Consider the following 22,882-nt stretch of genomic DNA (forward strand, 5'->3'; position numbering starts at 1 on the left):
TTGGTGCACGCAGTGGGTAACATGTCTGCTCCAGGAACAGGTCCAACTAAGAAACCAGCTATGTCTCTTAAAGAGGCAATGGAAGCAGTGCTTTATCTCAATTAATTTTGAATTTTTTGGGACATCTGAAGATGTTAGATACCTGTCGTCCAGTCAGGTAGATGGCAGAAATGTAAGCTATGATTTTAAAACACTAGCATAGTTTATAAGGTAACCTTACCTTCCTCTCAAGACTGAGCCCCAAAGTTTTCTGCCGGATTGAGTTATTGGCTTTTGTAGGTAGAAATTCATAAAGGCAAATGAACCCAGCCACAAAATAGGTTGTATCTAATACAAGGCTGGTGTTATTTATTTATTTTATACTAAACACTCCTGTTAGAGTACCTGGATGGCGTATTCCAGAAAGAGAGGCCTCAGTTTACCACTGTCCCCTAACATCAAATGCCATTGTTGGTCACCTATCTGGTAGCTTCCATGTCAATGTAGAGAGGAAGAATATCCTCCTCCTCTGCCTCCTCCCAGGTTTTTTATCTTACCATTAGACACTATGGAGCTGAGAAATTCCTTACCACGCCCTGAATGGTTAGATAATTTCTGCTAAAAAGACTAATCCCATCTAGCGCCCAAACAAGGCATTTTGGAAGTTATTGACCTGAAGTGAACATTTTGCTTTTGTTACAAGGAGCAACATCTTTAGTTGGGACTATCCCATCCATTTTAAGTTTGCTTTTCCATCATTTGGCAACTTGAAGGCAGGTTTCTTCATAATTTTTTTATCTGGTGGGGTTTTTTTTGACCCATAAAGGTTTATAGAAGATAAGCATGCTTATATAAAATAAATAATAAAAGCAAATATGTTTCAGAAAATTAGTTGATCTATACAGCTGTGATACAAAACCTGCAAACAGCTGTTTTGTAATTTCTCTTTAGTGCACAACCATACAAGTCACACGATGTACAGTTAATGGAAATGTATTTAGGCTTGGGTCATGGAAAAACTGCATTTAAGCAGTTTTCCTTCTTAATATATATATATGTCAATACATAGATATGTAAAGCTGCTCCTGAGCATGACAGTCAGAGGAACAAGGCCCAGAAGCCCAATTAAAAAGTGGGCTGACAATACTACAAGCATCGATCCAAATGCTTATGCAGTGCAGAGCAGAGGAGTTTCAGGGTCCATTGTTGATACCGTAAAATCTCCTAGCCAAAAATTTGGAAACAAAGCCAAGAATATCCAATATAACACAACATTGTATTCCATTTTACTTTGCTGTTTAAACTGGGAAAGAAGTATAGCTCATTTAAACAACTAAAGATCTTCCTGTCTCTTTCTGCCCTGTCACTAGATCCTACCCTTTCTCAGTCAGTTTTACTGGGCTATAATTTAAAACACACAGCAAACTGGCACTTTAAAAACGTATTTCTCAAGACATGAAATAACGCATTACAGTGAGTTTGGGAACCTCAGGTTCGTCCCCAGGGAACAAACTCATTGCTATGAAACAAATGCTAATGAAATCAAATAGACTGTTAGGTTGGCAGAAAACAGACACATGGAAAATGTGGCTTATTGTGTTGACTGTTTTGCATAACAAAGTTGACGGCGCTGCCTGTTCCTAATAAATATTACTCTAAATATGCAACCAGATGTGTTTACAGAGTCCTTTAAAATTCTTTGTAAAAAAAAAAAAAGAAAAAAAAGAAAGCCTATTGACAAGCAGTTACCAGACTCCTATCACATAACTGTCCTATTTTCACAGTTCAGTTTTCATTTATTGAAAGGAACAGTTATGCAATTGGTGGATACGCTGGACCTCCTTCAGCAGGAACTGTACAGCTATGGGAAACTGCTGCTGCTGTTGTAAATCTCCTGCTTTGATCCCTAGGTTGTGCCCGGAGTCGATGAACTAAGCCATGAGGCTGGCTCTTCTTTTTGTCCTACTGCTGCCAGCATGCTTGGCCAAGCCGTTCCACCAGCAGGGCCTCTTTGACTTTATGCTGGAGGATGAAGGGTCGGCTGACATGGCTCCAACAGATGATCCCGTCATATCTGGATTTGGACCAGTGTGCCCGTTCCGCTGCCAGTGCCATCTTCGCGTGGTGCAGTGCTCTGACCTAGGTAAGTCTAAGAGTACCTTCATAGGGTATATACTTACATTCCAGCCATGGGTTTGCAGCTGAATCTGCTGTAAGGTGCTGCTCTGTAACTGGGATTTTGTCAAAGAAATATGCTACAGCTACTCTTAACTAGAATGTACTATATGAAACAGGCCATTAAACCCTGACAGGAAGAACATTTGTTGTGACAGTGAAGAATTTTTTAACATACATTTTGTTTATGTACATTTCATTTATTCTTTGAAAGACCAGAGATTTCTGTGGCAGAGAAAATAACTTTTCAAGGCTGTTCTTTCAAATGCATATTAAATTATTTCAGTGAGGTCAGTTGCGGGAATGGAAACATTTAAAAAGGTTTTAAATTGCATGGTCCAAGCTCCAACACCTTTAATCATACTGTCTAGTACCTCAACATAGAAATCACCCCATTTCCATTGGAATACATGAGCATAGAATAACCAACCCTGAATCATATATGCTGGAACCAGCTCTTGGGAGGAAAGAGCTTGGAAACATTCCAAAACAATGAACACATTTTTGGAGGTCCTCATTAAATATCTTTCTTAGACAAGCTGAAACCATGAGAACCTTCCTTACAAACTCCCCTAACTCCCCCATGCACAAGGGCTTGTCTGCACAGTCAGACCAGGAGTTTGTGAAGCCATACCTGTCACTGCTGTATTTGGCTTTCCCATGCAGAAATCTCAAGTAATGAAGCTGACTTCAGTGAGTCTGCTCTTGGTTTAAGCCAGCATTATTTGGTCTAAGTCAGCGTGCAGTGCGGAAAATCAATTAAAGCCGGTTTTGCTCATAAGAAAACTAGGCAATGTACTCAGTGGGCAGACAAATAACTTCTCTTATGATTTTATAAGGTTTAAAAGTGTAGCCGGGTGTTTCTATTTTATAGCATTGTCTTTGATAAAATGTGGCCCAAATCCTCCAATTAGGACCTGTGTCTCACTGTGGTGGGTGTCATATAATTACAGAAAGGAGGGGGAAACAGTTACATCCCTAGAAACTTCTGGGAATTTATTAAAACAAGCCACATAATTACGCAATAGATACATTTGGCAAAGACCCAGTGAACAATACAAGCCAAGTTGCACAAATGAGCACAGACTAACCTAGCCGTGCATTCATAAAACTTTTATACTACTGTCCCTGTTGAAAGATACTGTCTTTTTTTTTTTTTTTTACCATTTATATGCCAGATAGTAGCAAACATGGGGTGGGGAGAAGGTTGCCCAAATGAAGGTCTTAGGTTTTATTATTATTACTCTGGCTAATGCTGATGGAATTTAAATTATTTTGAGAACTTGTTCCCTGTCTGCTTCAATTCTGTTGAATTTAAGGAGCTTTCACTTGGTAAAAAAGCAGAGATATTCACACAGAGACCCTTTGTTGCTGTACTTGCTCCCATGTTCTTTCAGTTCTCCTTCACACACACAGCTTCCAAGGGGCTGCACTACAGTCCACCGCCTACAGATGCTTCTGGGTTAATAGAGTCCCATGCTGACAAGGAGACTCAGAATTAAGGCCCCAGGTCTGTGTTTCCCAGATAATTTCAAGAGGGATGATAAGAAAGAGATATATTTTGATCTTGGTTTAAACCCATATGCTGCAGATACTGCAAGGAAAAGATTGTGCTTTTAAAGAGGCTGGACTGATAACATCCAGCCTCTGGGCAAGAAGGAAGCGAGATCTCCCTGGGCTTAAAATATGCAGCCCTGAAAAATAAATAATATTTCCCTGGCAGAACTAAAGGAAGTAATAATCATTCAGAGCTCCCCAGCTTTGGCATTAAGTTTCATCCATCCTTGTTACATGCCAGCCCCTGATGGGTCGTGGCCCAAGTGGGAGGTTCAGCAGGGCATAGGTCCACTGGCCACCTCTGCGAGCAGTGACAGGACAACTGTGTGTGCTGCCTGCTCACAGGTAAATCTGCTCTCCTCTTGTCTGGTCTTCAATCTGTTTCTGTGTGGCTCATACTCGGACAAGGTCAGATTTACCTACTGACTTGAGGAAAGCCAGGAGCTGGCACCAAGAGCTAAAAAATTTGTTGCAAATGGTGGAGGTCCTGACAGGATGACATAGCATGCTCCTGGGCTGTGGGATGATGGATGCTTGGAGCACAGTGGTCAGGAAGGCAATGTGTATATGGGTGCCATGAACAAGCAACAACAGTTCCACCTTCCTGCAAACCACTGCTCCTGGACTCATTTTTCCCTCAGCTCTGGGTGTTTCCAACCCAACCAAATTAGCTACCTCCCTCTCACAGAATTATCAAATTTACTCATCTGGTCCCATGGGCACTAATTGAAGAAAACCTGAAGACAATGACAAGACTCTTCCCAGGGATATATTAAGAGGTTACTAAATTAAGTTGCGTAAAGGAAAGCTGAAAGGATCAGGATACTTTCTTCCACTTGCTCTCTGGCATGGAAGGAGGGCTCTTTGCATCCATGAGCCCCTCGGTACAGAGGCCATGTCAGAGCAAGGCACTTGGAGGACCCCAACATGAACTTTTTATGGAGAAGTGTCCTCTTCCTCAGCATGCTTCTTTTTGTGCCCAGGATGACATTTGTTATTAGTAAACTCTTGCTTTTTAAGGAAAAAGCCAACTGTCTGTCACAGAGTTATGTGAATAAACCACAGGAGAACTATCACATCCAGGGTCCAGAGATCAAGTTTGCCCCTTGTCTCATGAGCACTGCATGGGAATAATAAAAAAATAACATCCAAATTCAAGAAAAACAGTGAAAAAAATGTCCTGTGGTCCAATTACACTCTTGTCAGCTGAATTTTTGCATTCCTTTACTTTTACGCTTCAGTCACATCTTCCTAAGCACATACCCTCCAAATTCATTTATTTTGCCTCCAAGCCAAGAGCTGAGCTAGCAGGCAGGAGAACGCCATCCTCTCACACCCTGAAGAAGAATTCTCTCTCAGCTGCGGTTACTGACAGATGGAGAGCAGAGCCCCATGTGCCTTCCTTACATGAGATATATTACCTTTGTGTAACAGGCTCATGGATCTCATCAAGGTGTCTTTATAAAAGCGCTGCCACTTCTGAATCTGCTCGCTGCTGCTAAAAGGGAGCTATGGGTTCAGTTTTAAATCATGCCTCAGTATAAGGCATGATTAAATTTATTATTGAAATTTATTATTATGTCATAGCCAAGCTTTCATTAGCAATCACAAACATCTTTCCTATTAGCACACACTATGGTTGGGGAGTAGCTGATAGAGCTGATCAGAGGCAACTCTTCATGTTTGAAAATAATAAATACAGGGAAGATGGGCAGTCAGTTGGCTGGACAAATGTACCTCGTAAAAACCCTAGCAAGGATTTAAAGTCTCATCCTCCCAAAGGGAGTCTCAAGAAAAGGTTCCTCCCAGAGTGCGCTGGTAGGCAGGAGGATGTCTGTGTGATTATTCAGCCCTGCACTGTAAGCAGAACGCTCCTTGACTGCATTCAGAGGTGGTGGCCAGAGCTTTATTTCACCTTCAGATAAGTCTGGCAGGTCCTTACAAAGTGAGCAGTGTCTGTACTCTGCAGGATGCAATGAGATCGCCTTCCTTGGGGACTTCACAGGATGTAGGGTAGTCCCTCCAAGCCCACTTGCAGTGAATATACATAGGGGTGGTGTGGTCTCCAAAAGGTGTGTGAGATGGATGTCAGTAATCAAAGTTCAAGCAGTATTACAGCTTAAATTGGAATTTTACTCACAGCTCAGAAATGCAGGTTTTCTCCAGCTGTAAAGTAAAGAAGGGTATGTTAAAGCTCAGCAAGGGTGTTGATGTGTGCATTTAAAAAGCACTTCGGGATCAGTGGGTGAAAAGCTTAGATATGTAAAGTATTATTCCAGGGATCTAGTAACATAGGTTAGTTTATCTGAGCACAATCAGCATCTGAACTGTATTAACTGATGGCTCTTCAGCACCTGAACCATGATAACTAGATCAAGGTTAATTTATTTGTTGACAAAAGATGACTTATCTCATTGTATAAAATCTTCCAGAAACATATGAACATCCATTTTCTGATCATTTGGGAACTTCATCTCTTATTACAAAGGAAATTATCTCCTTTGGGATATACCTTGATTTGAACTTCTGTTGTCAACATAAACCCTTTTAAATGGAAAAATAGTACATACCTCATTGATGATTTTATCAGTCATGAGTTCAAGGAAACATAGGATTCTAGCGATTGTGTACTTAGCTTTAAAAGAAGTTTTTCATTAATTTAAATAGTAATTGCTGAGCCTTCAGGATAAGTTATTCTGTGTTTTATGCTTTTTTTTTTTCCTTCTATCAGTAAAGACTAGAGACTCATTCCTTCTGCATTTTAATGGAAGCTGAGACTCCCATGAAATCCCCTGACTTCATGGACTGGATCATTTAACAAAAAATACTATCAATATAAATGGAACCATAACATCTGAGAGAGTATATTGTCACTTATACTTTGTGGCATCGTGATACTATTGCCTTATATTCTGTATCACGATACCATTGCCTTAAAAGTGAAGACTAAATGTCTTCTTGGACAACAGTCTTTAGCCAAGCGTTAACTTCTGTTGTCATCAAACACTGGTCATTGTGCTTTCCACTTGTTAGCCAGGTGAATTGTGATACTCGTAACATGTTGAAGATAAAACTGGAGGATCTATATGAAGTATTACAGGTGTTATCTGTAATATTGGAGTGATCTCAGGTTATATTTGCTATCTAAGAGTCATCTGAGCTCCCCATTCCACAGGCATGGGGAGAGTCAGGCAGCCACCCCATGGGGCAGTTCATCCTTTCTAACGTGGTTGTTGGTGGCAGAAATGAAACACCATTTTTTGAGAATTAAACTGCTAACACACAGCCTTAATGATCACTCAAGGCTATAAAACCTACTTCTAGATTAATGAAGTTATGTGTGATAAAATTAAAGCATGGAAAATATAAACTGGGGTTGCCAGCATTTTGGCATTTGCCATGGTCTATTAAATTTTTTATATCTTTTCTACTTAAGTACATTTTTGGGGATGCTTTGGAAGTTAAAGAAGCATGAATTAAAGCCCTGTACTTAGTACATCCTGAAAATGTACTTTTGAAGTCAAGAACTTAATAATTAGAAAACACTTTTGAAAAGTTGTCAAGAAAAAAATAAATAAATAAAATTTTCCTGGATGTAGACTGCTTTATATTAACAAAAAGCCATTAGAGTTTGCCAGTGTAACAGTAAAAAGAAGGCCTTGTTGCATCTCAACCTGAATTCCTGATGTTTCAGTTCCAGTTGATAAACATGATTCTAGGTGAAAATTAATCCACTCTAAATACATCCCTTCTTTATTAGCTGCTTACTCCAAAGTAACCATTACCAACTCTGTGTGTGGGTGTTTTTTTCCTGTTTTTGTTTGGGTTGTTGTTTTCTTTTAGCTCTGTTTGTTTGCTTCAGACTAAATCTCATTTAAGAAAGCCATTTAAGTGTCAGGAATGGAAATCCTGAGTGCAAAGTCCAAGTGATACAAAAAGTGACCCTTTTCTGTTTTTCACTGTGGTAAGGGTTCATCCTTAAAATTTCCCAATGCACAAACAAATAGCTGATAGCTAGTAAAATGTGAGTCAGTGGTTACAGTGCTTAAAACATACAAAACAGTCACTGCTGACACCTACTAGTCTTATGAACATCTGTAGCCTGTGTATTGTTTTCTTAACATAATAAGGTGTATTACTTGATGGGATATGTAACTGCTTAAAAACTGTCCATGTTTTCACAAGCCTGTGCAATCTGTGCTATTCAACTGCAAAAGGCTCCCAGACAGGTCTTAGGAAGAGCTAAAGAGGCCAGTCTCTCCCAGTGTCCACTGAGAACCTACTGAAAACATGGAGTAAACCTAGGAATTTGGGTCCTATGTGAAGTCACCAATGATAACAGCAAGGAACAGCAGCTACTCAGGAAAACTCTGCTTGCACAGTCCAGTTACCATGGTAATTAGAAAAAACTTTCAAAATACCTCTGTCTAGCCCAGGTTTGAGTGTCCCCGCTTTATCAACTTTTAACTCAGTGGTCTGTATGTACTATACTCATGTCGTGGATCTGCCATGTGAATAAAAGGCATTGGGCCAAAAGAATGCAATAGGGTTACAGAAAAAAAAGATGATTTCTCTGAATAGGGGTTTTATCTTTTCCTAAAGTTCAAGTCTAAGGATGTATCCTTCAAATTATATTACAATTTTTTTTGCAAACCCCTATTTCTCCTGTTTTACATGCCTGCTCTGACAAACAACATTGACAAATGCTGGAATTCTAGGTCTCTCTGTTTGTAGTATATTTTAAGGGCTCATTCACACTGTCCTTTATTACTGTCCTTTACACTATGAAAGCAAAGTAGATGTAGTAAAATTTGCTCATTGGCTTCTCTGCAAGGAAAGAGATGGAAACAATGACAAAGACACAAAGGGACCTTAAGACCAAGGACCATGCCTGCACAGGTTGTTTGTTTTTTTTTGGAGGGTTGAGGGGGTTGAGTTGCAGTTCTCAACTTATGGGACCAATTATGGAACTTGAACAGCTCTCTACAAATGACCCTGTAGTTAGCAGGGTTACATTTGCTATATTGGCAATTCTACTGCAAACTTCTTAGGCAGACAACAGGGAATAAAATAGGTCAAAAGCAGAATTAAAAGAATTTGTGTGCTCTCTGCATGCACACTCTTAAGTGACAGGGCATCCAAGAGAGCATCCCATACCAGCTTTGTGTTTGTTTCCTGGGATCTATTTGGAGTGTTTTGAGTTGCTACAAGAATCTGTTAAGAGGAGGATGCTTGCAGTTTTAATTTAAGTTAGAAAAGGAATGCAATAAATACTCCTATTTGAAAAAAAAAAAAAAGTAAAACCAAGAAAGCTTTTCTGCCCATGTAATTTCATGGCAACTTTGGGGATTTAATGGCAAAACCACAAATGGACAGATTATTTCTAGAAATGCTACAGCCTTTCAAACATGTGCAAGTGTAAACTGGGTTACAGTCTGATTCTGTGATATGCAATTAGCACAACAGAATCGTGTGATAGGGTGATAGGTCATGTCAAAAACAGTTTCTGCTACATCTTCTGCTGCATCTGAAATGTGAAAACCTCAGATGACCTCCATTTCTATTCTGGAGTGCACGTTTTCCTTTCTACTGCTCCAGTGTAGGCCTCAGAAACTAAAGAGGCCCTTAAGGAATTCATGTATTAGGGTGACATGAAAGAGTGGTGTAATAACCAAACTCTGTTGAATATATCTACCTGAGAGGTGTAGCAGCAAAGACATAAGTGAGTTAGCCAAAAGGACTAAAACAGTGATGTTATCACTCAGCTCCAATGTAAGCTCCCCCCCTTCCCCCCAAGTTCAATTAGTTCTTCAGCTTTGATTTGTACCTTCAAATTGGGAAGTAAGAATGAGAAAAGAAATGTGAACAGGGCTAATAAGGTTTGTATAGTAGCAGCAGCCTAGAAGACAAATAAACAGGCAGATAGTAGATACTGAGCAGATACTAGAAGAAAAATTAAAGAGGAGGAAGCCAATGGAAGAAAACCAGGAAGGCAGACATGATAGGAACACTTTTGAGAAAGGAAGGGATAGTATGAACATGGAAGGGAAAATCTTGTTTTTTTCAAGGAAAGCTATAAGAAGAATATTAGAAGAGATGTACAGAAAGTTTCAGATGCAGGAAGAACTTAATAATTTAATCAATTTTTTTTTTTATTTTCAGGGTTAGGAGGCAAAATTTATTTTTGTTTCTTTATTCTCTCACTCTGTGGTGGAGAGCGTGGAGGACATGACTGTTGCATTGATAGCTGACTTGGGGGAAGGTCTACTACTAAATGACTAAAAAAATAAATAACTAACAAAGCCAAAATATGAAAGAGTTACAAGTATATATGCAACATCATCTAGTAGAAAGAAGGAACTAGCAGGACTGCCAACTTCCTGATTTAGTCAGGAAATTTTCTTTCAACATGTATTTGAATATTACTCTCTATGTTCATACACAGTCACAGTGGCCCTCTGATGTTGGCTTGGATGAAAGTAGGCTGAAAAAAATTCTACAACATTTATGAAAAATGGTCATTTTATGTTTAGAAGTACTCAGAATAACCAGGTACATATCTTTGCCCTGGGGTCATAATAAAACTAAGGCTGTGCAATGACTATGTGGTCAGAAAAGGAAAGGGTGAGTTTACTTGAAGGAAGGGAAGTTTTGACCCCAAATGAGACTTTATGACTACTCTGTTATGTTACTGCTAATTCCGGTCAATCCCAAAGTAAAGATTGAGGGAGTTATCCTTAAATTGGCATCTGTTGCCTGCTGCTTAAACTGACAACCAGGCAAACATCAAATTATATTACTCCAAACAATCATTGGAAATGTGATTTGTTAGATAGTGCTCACTTTCATGGGGCACTGCAATGCTCTCTTCTGAGTAGTGTAAATGCTTCTAAGAAAGAAATGTTTCACCTTAGTGCACAGGTACTCACAGATAGAACATCTGCAGTGCATCCACGTTGACTAAAGCCATTACGCACATGGTGCTGGCAGATCACACGAACCTCACAGGACAGTTGCTGGTCTCTGACAGGATGTTTTATGTCCGTAACCATGACAGTGGGGAATGTAAAGCTGGCAAGTCTAGGAGTTCACAAAACTCATATTTGGTTTCTTTACTTAATGTCCTAATCCCTGAAGAGTCGTGAATATTTAATTATATTTTCCTGCCTTTCTAAAATAATTCTGTGCTTCTCAAGAAAACATATAGCTTTTAGACCTTTGCAATTAAAAATCAATTAGCAAGAACACAGAAATGTATATTGTTTGATTTTTACTTTCAACAATGTCTCATTAGTCTTAGGTATTAACTTTTGGAGCCATGAGGCTGAATCTATTTGTACCAAAAATGTGACTAGCACTGAAAAATAATTCATAACATCTGTAGCTTGCAATATCCATTATACTTTCAAATATGTGTTCCCTACACAGGGTGGGTGGAAATGGAAAAGAGCAGTTAGAGCAAAGAATTCATTTTCAAACCTTTACTAGGGCTTTTATAATTCTTAGTACAATCATAATGGGGAGCTGTGCATTTGATTATAATGTGTGTATTTGTTTCTGTTTTCCTGTGTTACTCACTCTGTGCTTGGAAGCAATGTTGTAAATGCTTGGAAAAAAACCCAGACTAGTAACATGTCAGTAGGTCTAACTTTTTGAGAGGCCACCTCAGAAGGGGATGGAGTTCAGTTTCTTGTTTTTTCCTATGGGAAGGCTCAGAAGAATACAAAAATAAAAGATCTGCAATTAAAAAAAAGTGCAAAATCTACCTTAATCAAACAGGACTTATAGAATATAGAACAGAAAATAAGTCTGAAAAGTGGTTGTGAATACCTTTAGAAAGATGCATTCCAGTGGAAACTGCTCTTTTATCTCTTAGAAAAATCACTTGAGATAAGTAATTCTCTACTTTTTAATTCTTATATATATTTTTGAATGATTACTGCTGATTTCATAGCAAGTGAAGGGAAGGTGGAGAACAAACTTCTACTTTGTAAGTGGGAGAGAGAAGGAGGCTGTAGATACCTGTCTGTAAAGAGAGACAATTATTTCTTATTTTATGGATGGTAGGGTGCAAATAATCAAATTACTCCCATTTGCAAATCCCACACAGTAGAAAACAAATTTCCAGTAAATACTGAAGTATATTGCTCAGGAAAACGCTTCCAACTCAAAGCATTCAAAGCTGTGTAAGGTCCTTGCCATCCCTCCAGAAAGCTGTACTTGAGTCCTGTTATTTTCCATAACTAAGCATCCTGACCCCGTAAGCTTGCCATTCACCTCATTTATCCCAGAGTCCACTCAGAGCATCACTAAGGGCATTCACCCCAGTAGGGTTGCTACCCATTAGTGGGATGTGACAGAGCTGGACTTGGAGCAGGGAGAGCACACAGCAGTGTGCACAAGCAGCAAAGGCAGCTGCTGGAGAGGCTGCCTCCACTGGGAGAGCAGATGCTGATGATCACAGTTGGGAATAACATGTAACTCGGCCCAAATTCCTCAGCTGGCAGCAGCTGTTTGTGGAAACTGAAGGAGTCTTGAAAAGACCCCCATTTTATGGCCCCTGTGATAATAATCGTGAGTGTTGCAATGTAATAACACGTGTATCTGAGCTACAGTGTTCAGATGTCTCTGCGTTTTGGCCCCTTTTCTTCATCTGGGGAAGGTTTATTTGAGAGGAATAAGCCCCATCCCTACTTGTTGTAAAATGCATAGGTGGAAAAAAAACCCCAAACAAATACCACAAACAGAGAAAAAGATCAAACTGCAAGCTCTGATGCATGGTTAAAGTTTATAACTGGGACTGTTCACATACTTGTTATTTTGACTATGTGGTCTCAGTGTTGCAAGGATGCAATTCTCAGGGAAGTGTCTTCATCTCTGGTCTACAGGCTCAGACTCCCATTTGCTTAGTCTCCCTCTCTGGCCCCATAAATCTTGCATTCCTTTTCTGCATAGTCGTATGGCTTCAACAGAATTGTGACTCCATGCCAAGTTGCAGACTAACTTGTGGCTCTCGTTTCTGAGAAACTGGAGCAGTAGACTGAAATCTCTTCATAGCAAGGATTGCTCAAAAGCCACCCTTCTCTTTTTGTGAGTTAATCCCATGGTCGCTTGATCAGAGCTCCTGCAGACACGCAGGTTATTTCCTCAGCTGCAGAAGTAATAAAGCCCATCTTATATACCAAAACCCCTAACCTCCTTTAGTCCTCACTCTATTCCCAAGTCCTTGTTACATCTCCTACACCTGTTTGGCTGGATAAAAGGCAATATGTGCTAGTTGGGCTGGTGCAGTGCTACACAGGTGATGCCTAGCTGCTGATTGCTGTTCTCTCAGGGGCTGGATAAGGGCTGAATTATACCAGCCTTGGCTCGGTGCCTTATTTCTGGTCTCATAAAATCTCCAGACCCATCAGCCTTCTGTCCTTTCCAGGAGGTGAGGCAATTACATCTAAAGAGCCAGGCACTGTAATTTCCTCAAGAAATTATGACAAAAAACTACACCCCACATAGATAGCATCCCATGGAGACAAGTCGGATTTCTGCAAAGATACCCTCTTCTCCATTCTCCCACTAAGGAGTGATTCCTGATCCTGCTAACCTCTCCCCACCAAGCATCTTCTAGGTGACTGTAGATGAGCCTTTCAGCGATTCCAGTAGTGAGTGCAGGCCCTTGTCGTCTGCGTGAAAGAAATCTGTTGAAGCTCCAGTTCTGCTGGATTTTGATGAATATATTTTGATTGTGTTTGTTATTCCAAAAATCTGTGGTGTAGTGGCTAGTGTAAGAAAAAGTTAGGAAAACTTCTGCCAGGGATAATAAAAGTTCAGCTGATCCTGACTAACAAAGGGAAATATTTCAAGCTTACTTGCACAGTTTTTCCCCCCACTTTGTAGTCCTGTGGAATATTCTGTTCTTTATGCATTTTCATATGCATGCATCTTTACACACATACATGTGCATTAATGGAAATAGTTGAGTGCTACAGTTCATTAATGTGGGACAGAACAAAATTTCTACTTACAGAGATCATCAGAGAATAAATACAGATCTGACCTGTGCTTCTATAAGGAAGTCATGGTTTCTCCTAAGAAGAAATAGAAAATTGCAAATAGAAATGATCTTCATGACTAAAGATATAGGAACTTGTTTATTAAATCCCCTGTATTTCCAAAATCTTTAGTCTCTTAATTTCAGTGTAAATAAGAATTTTGCAAGGGTGAAGCTATACCTTTACTTGTGAATAAGTAGAATTTTAAAGAAATATACTTACCAATTTGAATAATAACTGACAGATTTATTTAACCAGAATAAAGACCTATGCATTTTCTATTTAACATACAATGGGAACCTTTAGTTCTAATCTAAGCCTTTAATTAGTTCTAAGTTAATCTTAGGAACCAGAGGCCTGAGATACTTCCAGGGAACTGAATACCAAACTGTGTAGCACTGATTATTCACATAAAGACTGCTATGAGAGATTTTCATTTGGCTTTTCAAGAAGCAAACTTTAATGTATAAGAAATCACAGCCAAGAGCTGGAATACTTGTGTAAACTGTTCTTAAAATGATTGAGAGGTGACTCAGTTGACATTTTCAACACCAGTTCCCCATTCAGGTGGTATTACATAAATTCCACTGGAAGGCATTTGTAGGTGGACACGCTGTCATATTGTACATCATGGTTCCAGAAGTATATGGGCATCAATTGAGTTTGTCAGAAATGAGTAGTAAGGACAGACCGCATTTCCCCTCCAAATGTCTCAGTCTCCCAGACGGATGAATCAAAAACTCTACTGGGAAATAATAACTCTATCCCAGGAGCCAAGACACATTCCAGCTTCTAGTGGGATTACCATTTTCTCGATTGGGTTCCAATTCTGTCATTCTGACGTGTTAGTTCAGGCTCTCCGTTCATCTGAACTGGCTGTCTATTGACCTGTCCTGATGAGAAAGGTTTGAAGGCTTCCTCTCCAGGCAGGGAATCTCCAGCACAGGGAGTAGTTTGCATTACACCAATGCTCTTCCTGCATGTTTCTACCTGAGTATACAGCTACCAATACAGAAACCTGGACCTGCAAGCTGAAACACAGCTCTTGAAGCCAATGTGTATGTGACAAGTGGTGAAACACTTGGATCCAGTCCACACCTCAAACATTGTTTAGTCCTGAATTATTTAGCTGCTGACTTTAGAAGGCAGTGTCCACATCTACCCATTTATAAACTCTTCCTTCACTGGAGAGCTCCAGGGGATGTAGCTTTCAGCTAGAAGATGTACTAAACCACTTAATGGTAATGCAATGTCTTGCCAGTCCCCAGTGTGCATGCTGTACTCCTCTGTGGTTTGATCTTTAAAATTCAGAGAAGTCAAGAAAAAATCAAATTAAATTTCTATAACTTTTTTTGTGAAATATTTTTAAAAACAGCTTCAGGAAATGTATAACAGAATGTACACTTTCCATGCAAAATTAATCATTGTACAACTTTCTAGTTTCTAGTACAAAAAAGAAAGCTTTTATAAATAACTTTTCACAAATGAATATCTGATTATTAAATTTTTCTTCTTCTAATAGTATGAAATATTTAAATTTTAACTTCAATGCTATGAGAAATTATCAGTTGCACCTTATTCAGGGATAATGCTTGAGTTTTTAGAAACTGACATATGAAGTTTGAAATGTACAGTTGGAAATTTAGTTTGAAGTTTAGTCTCTGGCAAATTACTCCTTCAGTGGCAATCCTAGTGTTTTTACAAAGTATCTTCTAAGGACATCACATATAGGACAGCTGTATAGCTCTCACATGCCATGGGTTCTGTCATAAACTCTTACTACCAGTCTACTAATACAAGTCTACTGACAACCAAAACATAATAATATTACTTCAAATACAATTAATTAGCCCTTTTCCTGTATTTATATGTGAAACATGTTATACAAGTTACTAGACTGTAAGAACCTCTTCTCCAGAAATTACAATCCTGAAAAAGTTGGGTAATAATTTTTAGTTGCTGACATCATTCCTGTCCACTGAGGACAGAAACTTTCCAAAGACAACCAACATGCAAATTATATGGTAGCACACTTTTATATATTTGGAACTCTAGTCCTACACTTCTGAAAGTAATGAGGGTTTTGCATGTGCCTTCAGTAAAAATGAAGTCCACGCCTGGATGAGGAAAGGTTATTTTAGTAACATGAAGAGCCTTAATCATCATCATATATTCATGCACTGAATATCAGTAAGGTAAATAGTGTGAGATCTGAGCTTTGGCTCTTACCATTTTACATATGGTAGAAGCTGTTGCTAATTCATCCCAGGCTGTATGATTGTGCTTTTTAAAGAATTTGAATGCTGGTGTGATAGAAACTCACCCAGATTAATCTATATTATACTTAGTTTTAATAAATATTGAATCCAACTACTTTAATATGTTTTAAACTAATGTTAGAAATTTTTGTCCAAACATATTTGGGCAAATAATTTATGAAGAGTGTCTAGGATGTTTTTTAAATTCAGAAACCAAACTTTTGTAATGGTAGGACAATGGAATATGCTCTATACAAACTAATATTATCAATTTTAAAGTAAGATTAAAAGAAGAAAACACTTTTCAAAATTTTAGGTCTTTTCCACCCATATATAGATAACTAAAAAAACCCAGCACTGAACAGCAGTAAGAGACACCAGTGGGATCTGTAAGATGCTTGGCACTGTGGAAGGTTTACAACAGGAACCTAAAGATAACTTGGAGGCCTCATCTACAAGCAAATATTTTTAAGAATATGGCCAAGTCTACAGTGAATTCTTAGTCCATCACTAATTGTAGTCAAATACCTCTAGTACACATCACTAGAGTCTCTAGTCTCTCATACACCTCTCTAGAGTCTATGGTAAAGATATATAGTAGTAACTATAGAATCGTGCTGGTTTTGGAGGTTTGCCATAATCCTTCCAAATAAGAGCCAAATTTTTTTTTACTCTACACACACACAGACACACACGTATGTATATATATTCTAAAAAGGATTGAGCAAGAAGGGGTTTTGCTTAACATTGGATTTTGACAGAGGTACCTACATTCCAGGTATAAAAACACATTTGCAATGAATGTTAAACATCACAGAATCACAGAATTAGTAGTTTGGAGGTCATGTCTTGAGATTGTCTAGTGTCCACCCCCCCTACTAAAGCAAGGTCAGCTACATCAGGATGCTTGGGGCTACATCCTGTCAACTTTTTAATATCTCCAAGAATGGAGACTCCACAACCTTTGTGGACAAAGCACATCTTATCTCTGGGCAAGCATATCTCGCAGTGTTTGCAATGCTATGCTCTAGATTAAAATATGTAGGTCAAAAATCATAATGTTCATAGGTATATATCTTTCATCTAAGAATGAAATCATGCAGTCTATCATCATACTGGGGAGATACTGGTGATACTTCCAGAGAGATTTTACACAGAAGACTTCAAATACAGCTTCAGAAACATTTGTTAACAGCTTTACTGGTAAAAATGACCATTGTATCCAGAGAAATCCACTTCTGTTAGGTGACCATATAGAGACTTTATTAGTGTCTATAAAATTTTCCAACCAACCATTCTTTTAACATTTTGCATTTTGTTGTTTTTTGTTTGGTTGTTTTTTTTAAAGACTAATTAGGAAAGAACATTTTAATTTTGTAGTAAATCTCAATGACTATAGAAGACTTGCTCTATTCCAAGTCACAGTGTGAAAAGAAAGCTGGGTAAAGCAAGTGTTATTTAACTTTTAACATTATTTAACACTAAATAATTTCATTTCCATGACTTCATCGGACTTACATATCAGCTATTCAGAAAATAGTCCCAAAGAGAGTCTTTAATTTAAACTGTCTGATGTTCTTTTGGCAGTTGTAGTGAAACCAAGAGATTTGTTCTCCAGAAAACTTGGACATAATTTCAGATGAAAGAAAAGGGGGGAGGTGGCTCCGGGTTTTTTAAGGTGGACTTTACTGCAAGTTATTCGGTTACTGTCAAACAAACAGTATTTTTTCTGGAAATTATTATAATTAACTATCAAACTTAGTTCAAAAAACCTACTACCTTTTAAAGAGCAGGAAGTGTTCTTTGTACACAAAAGCTGACACATGGTGAAATTAATAAATACCATACCTCTTTCTGAAGGCAATTTTAATTCACACAACTCAGTGGAATTAAACATGTAAGAAATAACTTTCCCAAACTCAATCCCTTGCTTCAAGCTATAACTCAGATGCATTCTCAGAAAAGGGCATATTGGAAATGTGAATAAATAAATTTTGATTTGACATAGGAAAATAAAACTCCCTTTGACTGGCTGGAGACAGAAATACTTTCAGATAAGTCTTCATAAGCTTATTCAGGAAATGAGTTCTAGAAATGTTGTTTACTGAAAGGTAAACACTGCTAAGAGAAGTACTGACTCTTATTTAAAGTTTCTTTTAAAGTAAATTCTTTATTCTTTTCACTGTCCCTAGGTCTGGAAAAAGTGCCAAAAGACCTTCCTCCTGACACAACTCTGCTGGACTTACAGAACAACAAAATCACTGAAATCAAAGAAGGAGATTTCAAGAACTTAAAGAATCTTCATGTAAGTGTATAAACGAATCAGCATTTGCCAAAAAAAAAAAAAAAATGCGGGGAGGGGGAAAGAAAATGTGGTTTTGGATGGGTACTCAGGTTTTTAGGAAAAATGATTAAATATTCTATGATATCCCTCTGCCAGCCCAGTCTATTTCTTTTCCCATTCCTCTCCTGCAAGCTCTCTTCTCATACCACATAAGTTTCTAATTTCTTTTTAGCTCCTCATACCTGTCTCCTGTCCATTCAGTCTCCTGATCACCATCATAACTTCTCTCACCTATTTACTCATGTTTTCAGTCCCTTTGGCTGAAATAACCTTTTGGGTTATTTCTATCTAAAAAGCAGATCCATCTAAACCCTGCCTCCTAGCTCACTTAATGTATTCCTTCCCCTCTTACCCCTGAGCTTGCAGAAATTTGTATACACCGTTTGTCAGCAGTCAAGTATTTTAGTCCAAGAATCTTTTCAAATCAACCTTCTGCCCCTTGCACTAGAACTACATTTCATTTTTGCAATAACCTCCATCCTCATCCTCCGTTACCTGTCAATCTCTTCCAACACTGATCTCTGTTTTCCTCTTTGCTGAAATATTTTCCTTCCCTGGTTTCTGTGACTGCTCTTTTTTTCTAGTTCATCTCTTCTTTTCCAAGTTTCCATCAGACAGCTACCTTCCTCTGCTTCCAAATTTCTGTTTCTCTGTCTGAGGTTCTCCTCCCTTATTTCTATACTTTTTTATCAACATCTTAAAATTCATACCTCATAGTCTTGCCTCAGTTTTGTTGAAATATCTTTCTTTCCAGTTCAGAAAAAGGCTATTACTTCTCTGCCTTTGAAAGTAATACCCCAACTTAGGCATATTTCTGAAAATATTATTTTTCTAGCCTTTCACCAAATCAATTTATTCTGTGTGTTATTCTATTTGATCCTTTTAGATTATAACTAGTATAAACTACTTGGCTTTGCTTTCCTGGCTCTCCACAGTCTCTTTCTACTCTATTGTTTTTATTCACAACCAAGGAGCCAACTCCCACTTTTTATCCATTCATGATGCCAATGCCATCACTCAAACAAGCACTGTTTCAAACAAGAATCTTCATTCAGCCACTCATACTTGGAAAAAAAAAAACAACCCCTATAAATATTTATATCCTTAATTACTTCCAAATTCCCACTTAAACTTTTGTTTTAAGACCACATCAAGAATAGAAGTTTTTAAAAATTCTAGGAATAGGCACAATGCCAGTCTTCCAAAGTGGAGGGAGTTGCATGAGCAAATAAATCATGATACAGTTCCTGTGATTTTAGTATAGATGTCTATACCTCCGCTGGTTACATAGATAACCTCTACAGTCAGCAAAAAGAAGTATGTGCTTCTACACCACATTTCACGTTACTTGGTTTTAGAAAGAGATGACTTGTGTCTCAGATTTTTTTCCCAATTCCACTGCTTGATTACTGCACAGATTCAACACCATAAACCCCACCATTTGTTTTGGTTTTCTTCCACCTTGGAGAAAAGATGGAACTGTGTTTTCAGTGAAGATCGTCTGCAAGGTGCTAAAAAAGAGAATTTTGTCTCTGAATTGAACTTTTCACAATCCTTCTTCATAACTCTGCATGAAATGAGTTAGAGCATGGTATTGCAGGTGAAAAGCACTGCTCCCACTGTCTTCCATCTGCTTGGCACTCAGCTTGGGACTCTGTTATATATCCTGATGTGATTTAAGTTATTGTGAACTCATTATGTTATTGTCATCTCCCTGAGGTTAACTCTATGGATTTCTTTCCTTCTATTGCAGCTGATATAATTTAATAGTGAATTAAATAGGTAAGCTCTTTAGGGAAGAGATTATTTGATTGTCTTACTCCCAAAAGTACCTGGTATATGTTTAGGGACCAGCGGAAGTCATACAGAAGAGTGACAAGAGCAACACACTTAACTTCGAAACAATGCCGTTTTCCTGGATTTACTCAAGAACAAAAAATGATCCTCTTAAGTCTCCCCAAAATAATAATTTAGTCATGCAGGACATTTATGTAACTAGTCACCATTTTTGTTCTCAGCAGGCATCATTCTTCTTGCATAATATATGGGAACTATTCCCATTCCCCACCTCGCAATTAAATATTCTTCACAGTCATAGTGAAAGGGGATATATTGTTTTTAGATAAATATCACTCAAAAAATTTGCTGTTGGCAGAGCTCTACTGTCACTTTTAAGGACACATGTGTGAATGTGTGTGTAGATGTTTTTTAATCCTGTTCCTTTATAAACATGGCTTGTATTAACATTACACTTGACAGTGTGATGTTCAAAAGTTTCTAGACTTCTTAGACTTTACCAAGCCTTCTTATACTCTACTAAACCAGGAAGATTTACATAAAGTATCAGGACTGCTGTTCCAAAATCTAAAGTTATCAGCAAATGCATGATACTTGCAAGTGATCACTTGCATGACGTGATCACTTAAGGAACAATTCCTTAAAGCCCTGTTTTCATAGATCTTGAAAAAAATTGAACAGTACATTCAGTTTATTCATTTTGCATATTCCTTTTAAACTCCTTCCTAATTCCTATAGACATCACCAGATATAGGTGCAGTAGTTTTAGAAGAGATTTGCATGGATAAATTGGGTTGAATTTGAAGTTCAACTTCTACTAAAACCAGATTAAATAAGGAGAAAAGAAAGGATCTACCTGTGACTTAACCACGACTTCTCTTTTAGTACAAGCATAATACCTTATGCTCTGATTTCATAACACATGGAAATAGAAATGAAAGAGAATTTAGTACGTAGAAAAATATTCTCCATATTGGAAATTTTTCCTGAGTAGGTACAAGAGCAGTTAAAATTTGCAGCTGTGGAAATATATCAAGTAATTATAAAAAGGGTGCGTCTAAGGGAATACTTAAATGCAAATAATTGATGCCTGCCAGAAAACACAGGAGTCAACAGTTTTGGTGCACTCAATATTTCTGTAGTTTTAAATTTATCCAGGAAAAAGGTTGCTAAACCATTAATGTTGTACAGTAAGAACACAGTGAGACTTCATGCTATTTAAAAATGAAAGATAAGAGGTATTTTTTACCAGATGATTGAGGAGAATAGGGAAAATAGTGAAGACAGTCTTTTTGAAGGGCTGAGGATCAAGTTTTGTGGTTTGACAGAACTGTCTGATGTGATGTAAAAAACTTGCTTATGATTTAAAGCTGTGGCAAAACAATCAGAGAGGCACTATTGGAAAAGCCAGGAAAAAAGTCTTCTATGAAACTGTCAGGATTTTCCAGGCAGACTGACACTTCTGGATAGAGTACAGCACTTTGACCCCACGGACACAATAAAGAATCCAAAATACTACATGAGTAAGCCCTCATGCAGAGTGAAGGAGGAGTCTACAAAAACAGCACATGGAGTTGCATCCTGTGTGGCAAAGCCAAAGCAAAACAGCACAACGCCTGGCACTTGGAAAAAAAGAAGTAAAAGAAACTGCTCGTTATTAGATCGCTGTAAGAACAGCACAAACAACAGAATAGTGACTGCATGCTTTTCCAACAGGAATTTTTCAATGGTACAGTGTTAGTACAGCAAAAGAAGACAGCAAAAGAAGACAAATGTGCTATTGGCCCAAAATCAAATAGAACATTGCTTAATTTAAGCTGGCAGAACTATGCAAAGCCACAGTTGTGCATACAACAGCGCTAAAAACAGTTGTATTTACACTGAAAGAAAAGACCTGCATGAAAGAGATAAAAGATTTAAACTTGGGACTTAAGGTTATGACCACATCCACACTAAGGGATTATCAACACTAAACGTATGAGCACATAAATTGAAACACTCTTTGTAGCAGCATCAAGTAGAAAAAATAATGCATTGCATTAGAAATGTTTCGTGCACATGGTTTTTTTTTCCTTTTTTAATCAAAAGAAGGCTCCCTGTGGAAGGAAAATAGCCCAGATTTAACTGAAGAAAAGTCTAAGAACATCTTCCAGGGATACAGAAAAGCTCCTAAGAGATCAAAAAACATTAATGAAAGAACACAGTCTTCTGATGACTCATAACAGCTTCAGCTCCCCTTTTGCTGGCATAATTAAAAGAGAAGTTAAGCAAACATAATGCTCTGCAAATCACGGAATGAAGAATCAAGAACTACTGGCATGCTGTAAAAAAACCAAACCCAGATATCTCTGTTCAGTTTCTCCCTCAGAACTCAATTCCCACTACCATCAGTGGCAGACATTCTCCACAGGACTGAGAGATACCTTTTTTATTTATTTTTCCACATGGTACAGCTGCACATTTCTAACAAATGTTCTGAGGAAAAAGAAAAAAAAACAGTCTTTCTGAAATGTAGCACTCCCTTAGAGAGCTGCCATTTCCTCAGACTCTCCTTTGCTTAATGTACGGTGAGGTTTTCTGCTGCAACAAGTGTGCAACGCACCAAATGCGCGCAGTAGGCATTTAATGGTAAATATCTTTTTGTGTGAGGAAAAACAACAGAAGAAAATGCTTTGATGTCCTTAAAATTCTGGAGAGAGTTTACTAAGCTAATTGAAAAAAAGGAA

The 22,882-nt window shown here is 38.1% G+C and overlaps 1 protein-coding gene across 1 annotated transcript in view; it reads left to right on the top strand.

The window, feature by feature from the left end:
- Positions 1 to 1,917: 1,917 nt before the first annotated feature.
- DCN (decorin) overlaps positions 1,918 to 22,882 on the top strand; it is a gene marked incomplete at its 5' end in the record, with an annotated part of 35,106 nt that continues 14,141 nt past the window's right edge. Inside the window, 2 exons of the mRNA XM_084261245.1 lie at positions 1,918 to 2,122; positions 18,208 to 18,320. Coding sequence (XP_084117371.1) covers positions 1,918 to 2,122; positions 18,208 to 18,320 — 318 coding nt within the window. The remainder of the gene's footprint in view (positions 2,123 to 18,207; positions 18,321 to 22,882) is intronic.

This window comes from Gallinula chloropus, assembly GCF_964237585.1.
Source record: "Gallinula chloropus genome assembly, chromosome: 1".
In the NCBI taxonomy this organism is placed as follows: domain Eukaryota; kingdom Metazoa; phylum Chordata; class Aves; order Gruiformes; family Rallidae; genus Gallinula; species Gallinula chloropus.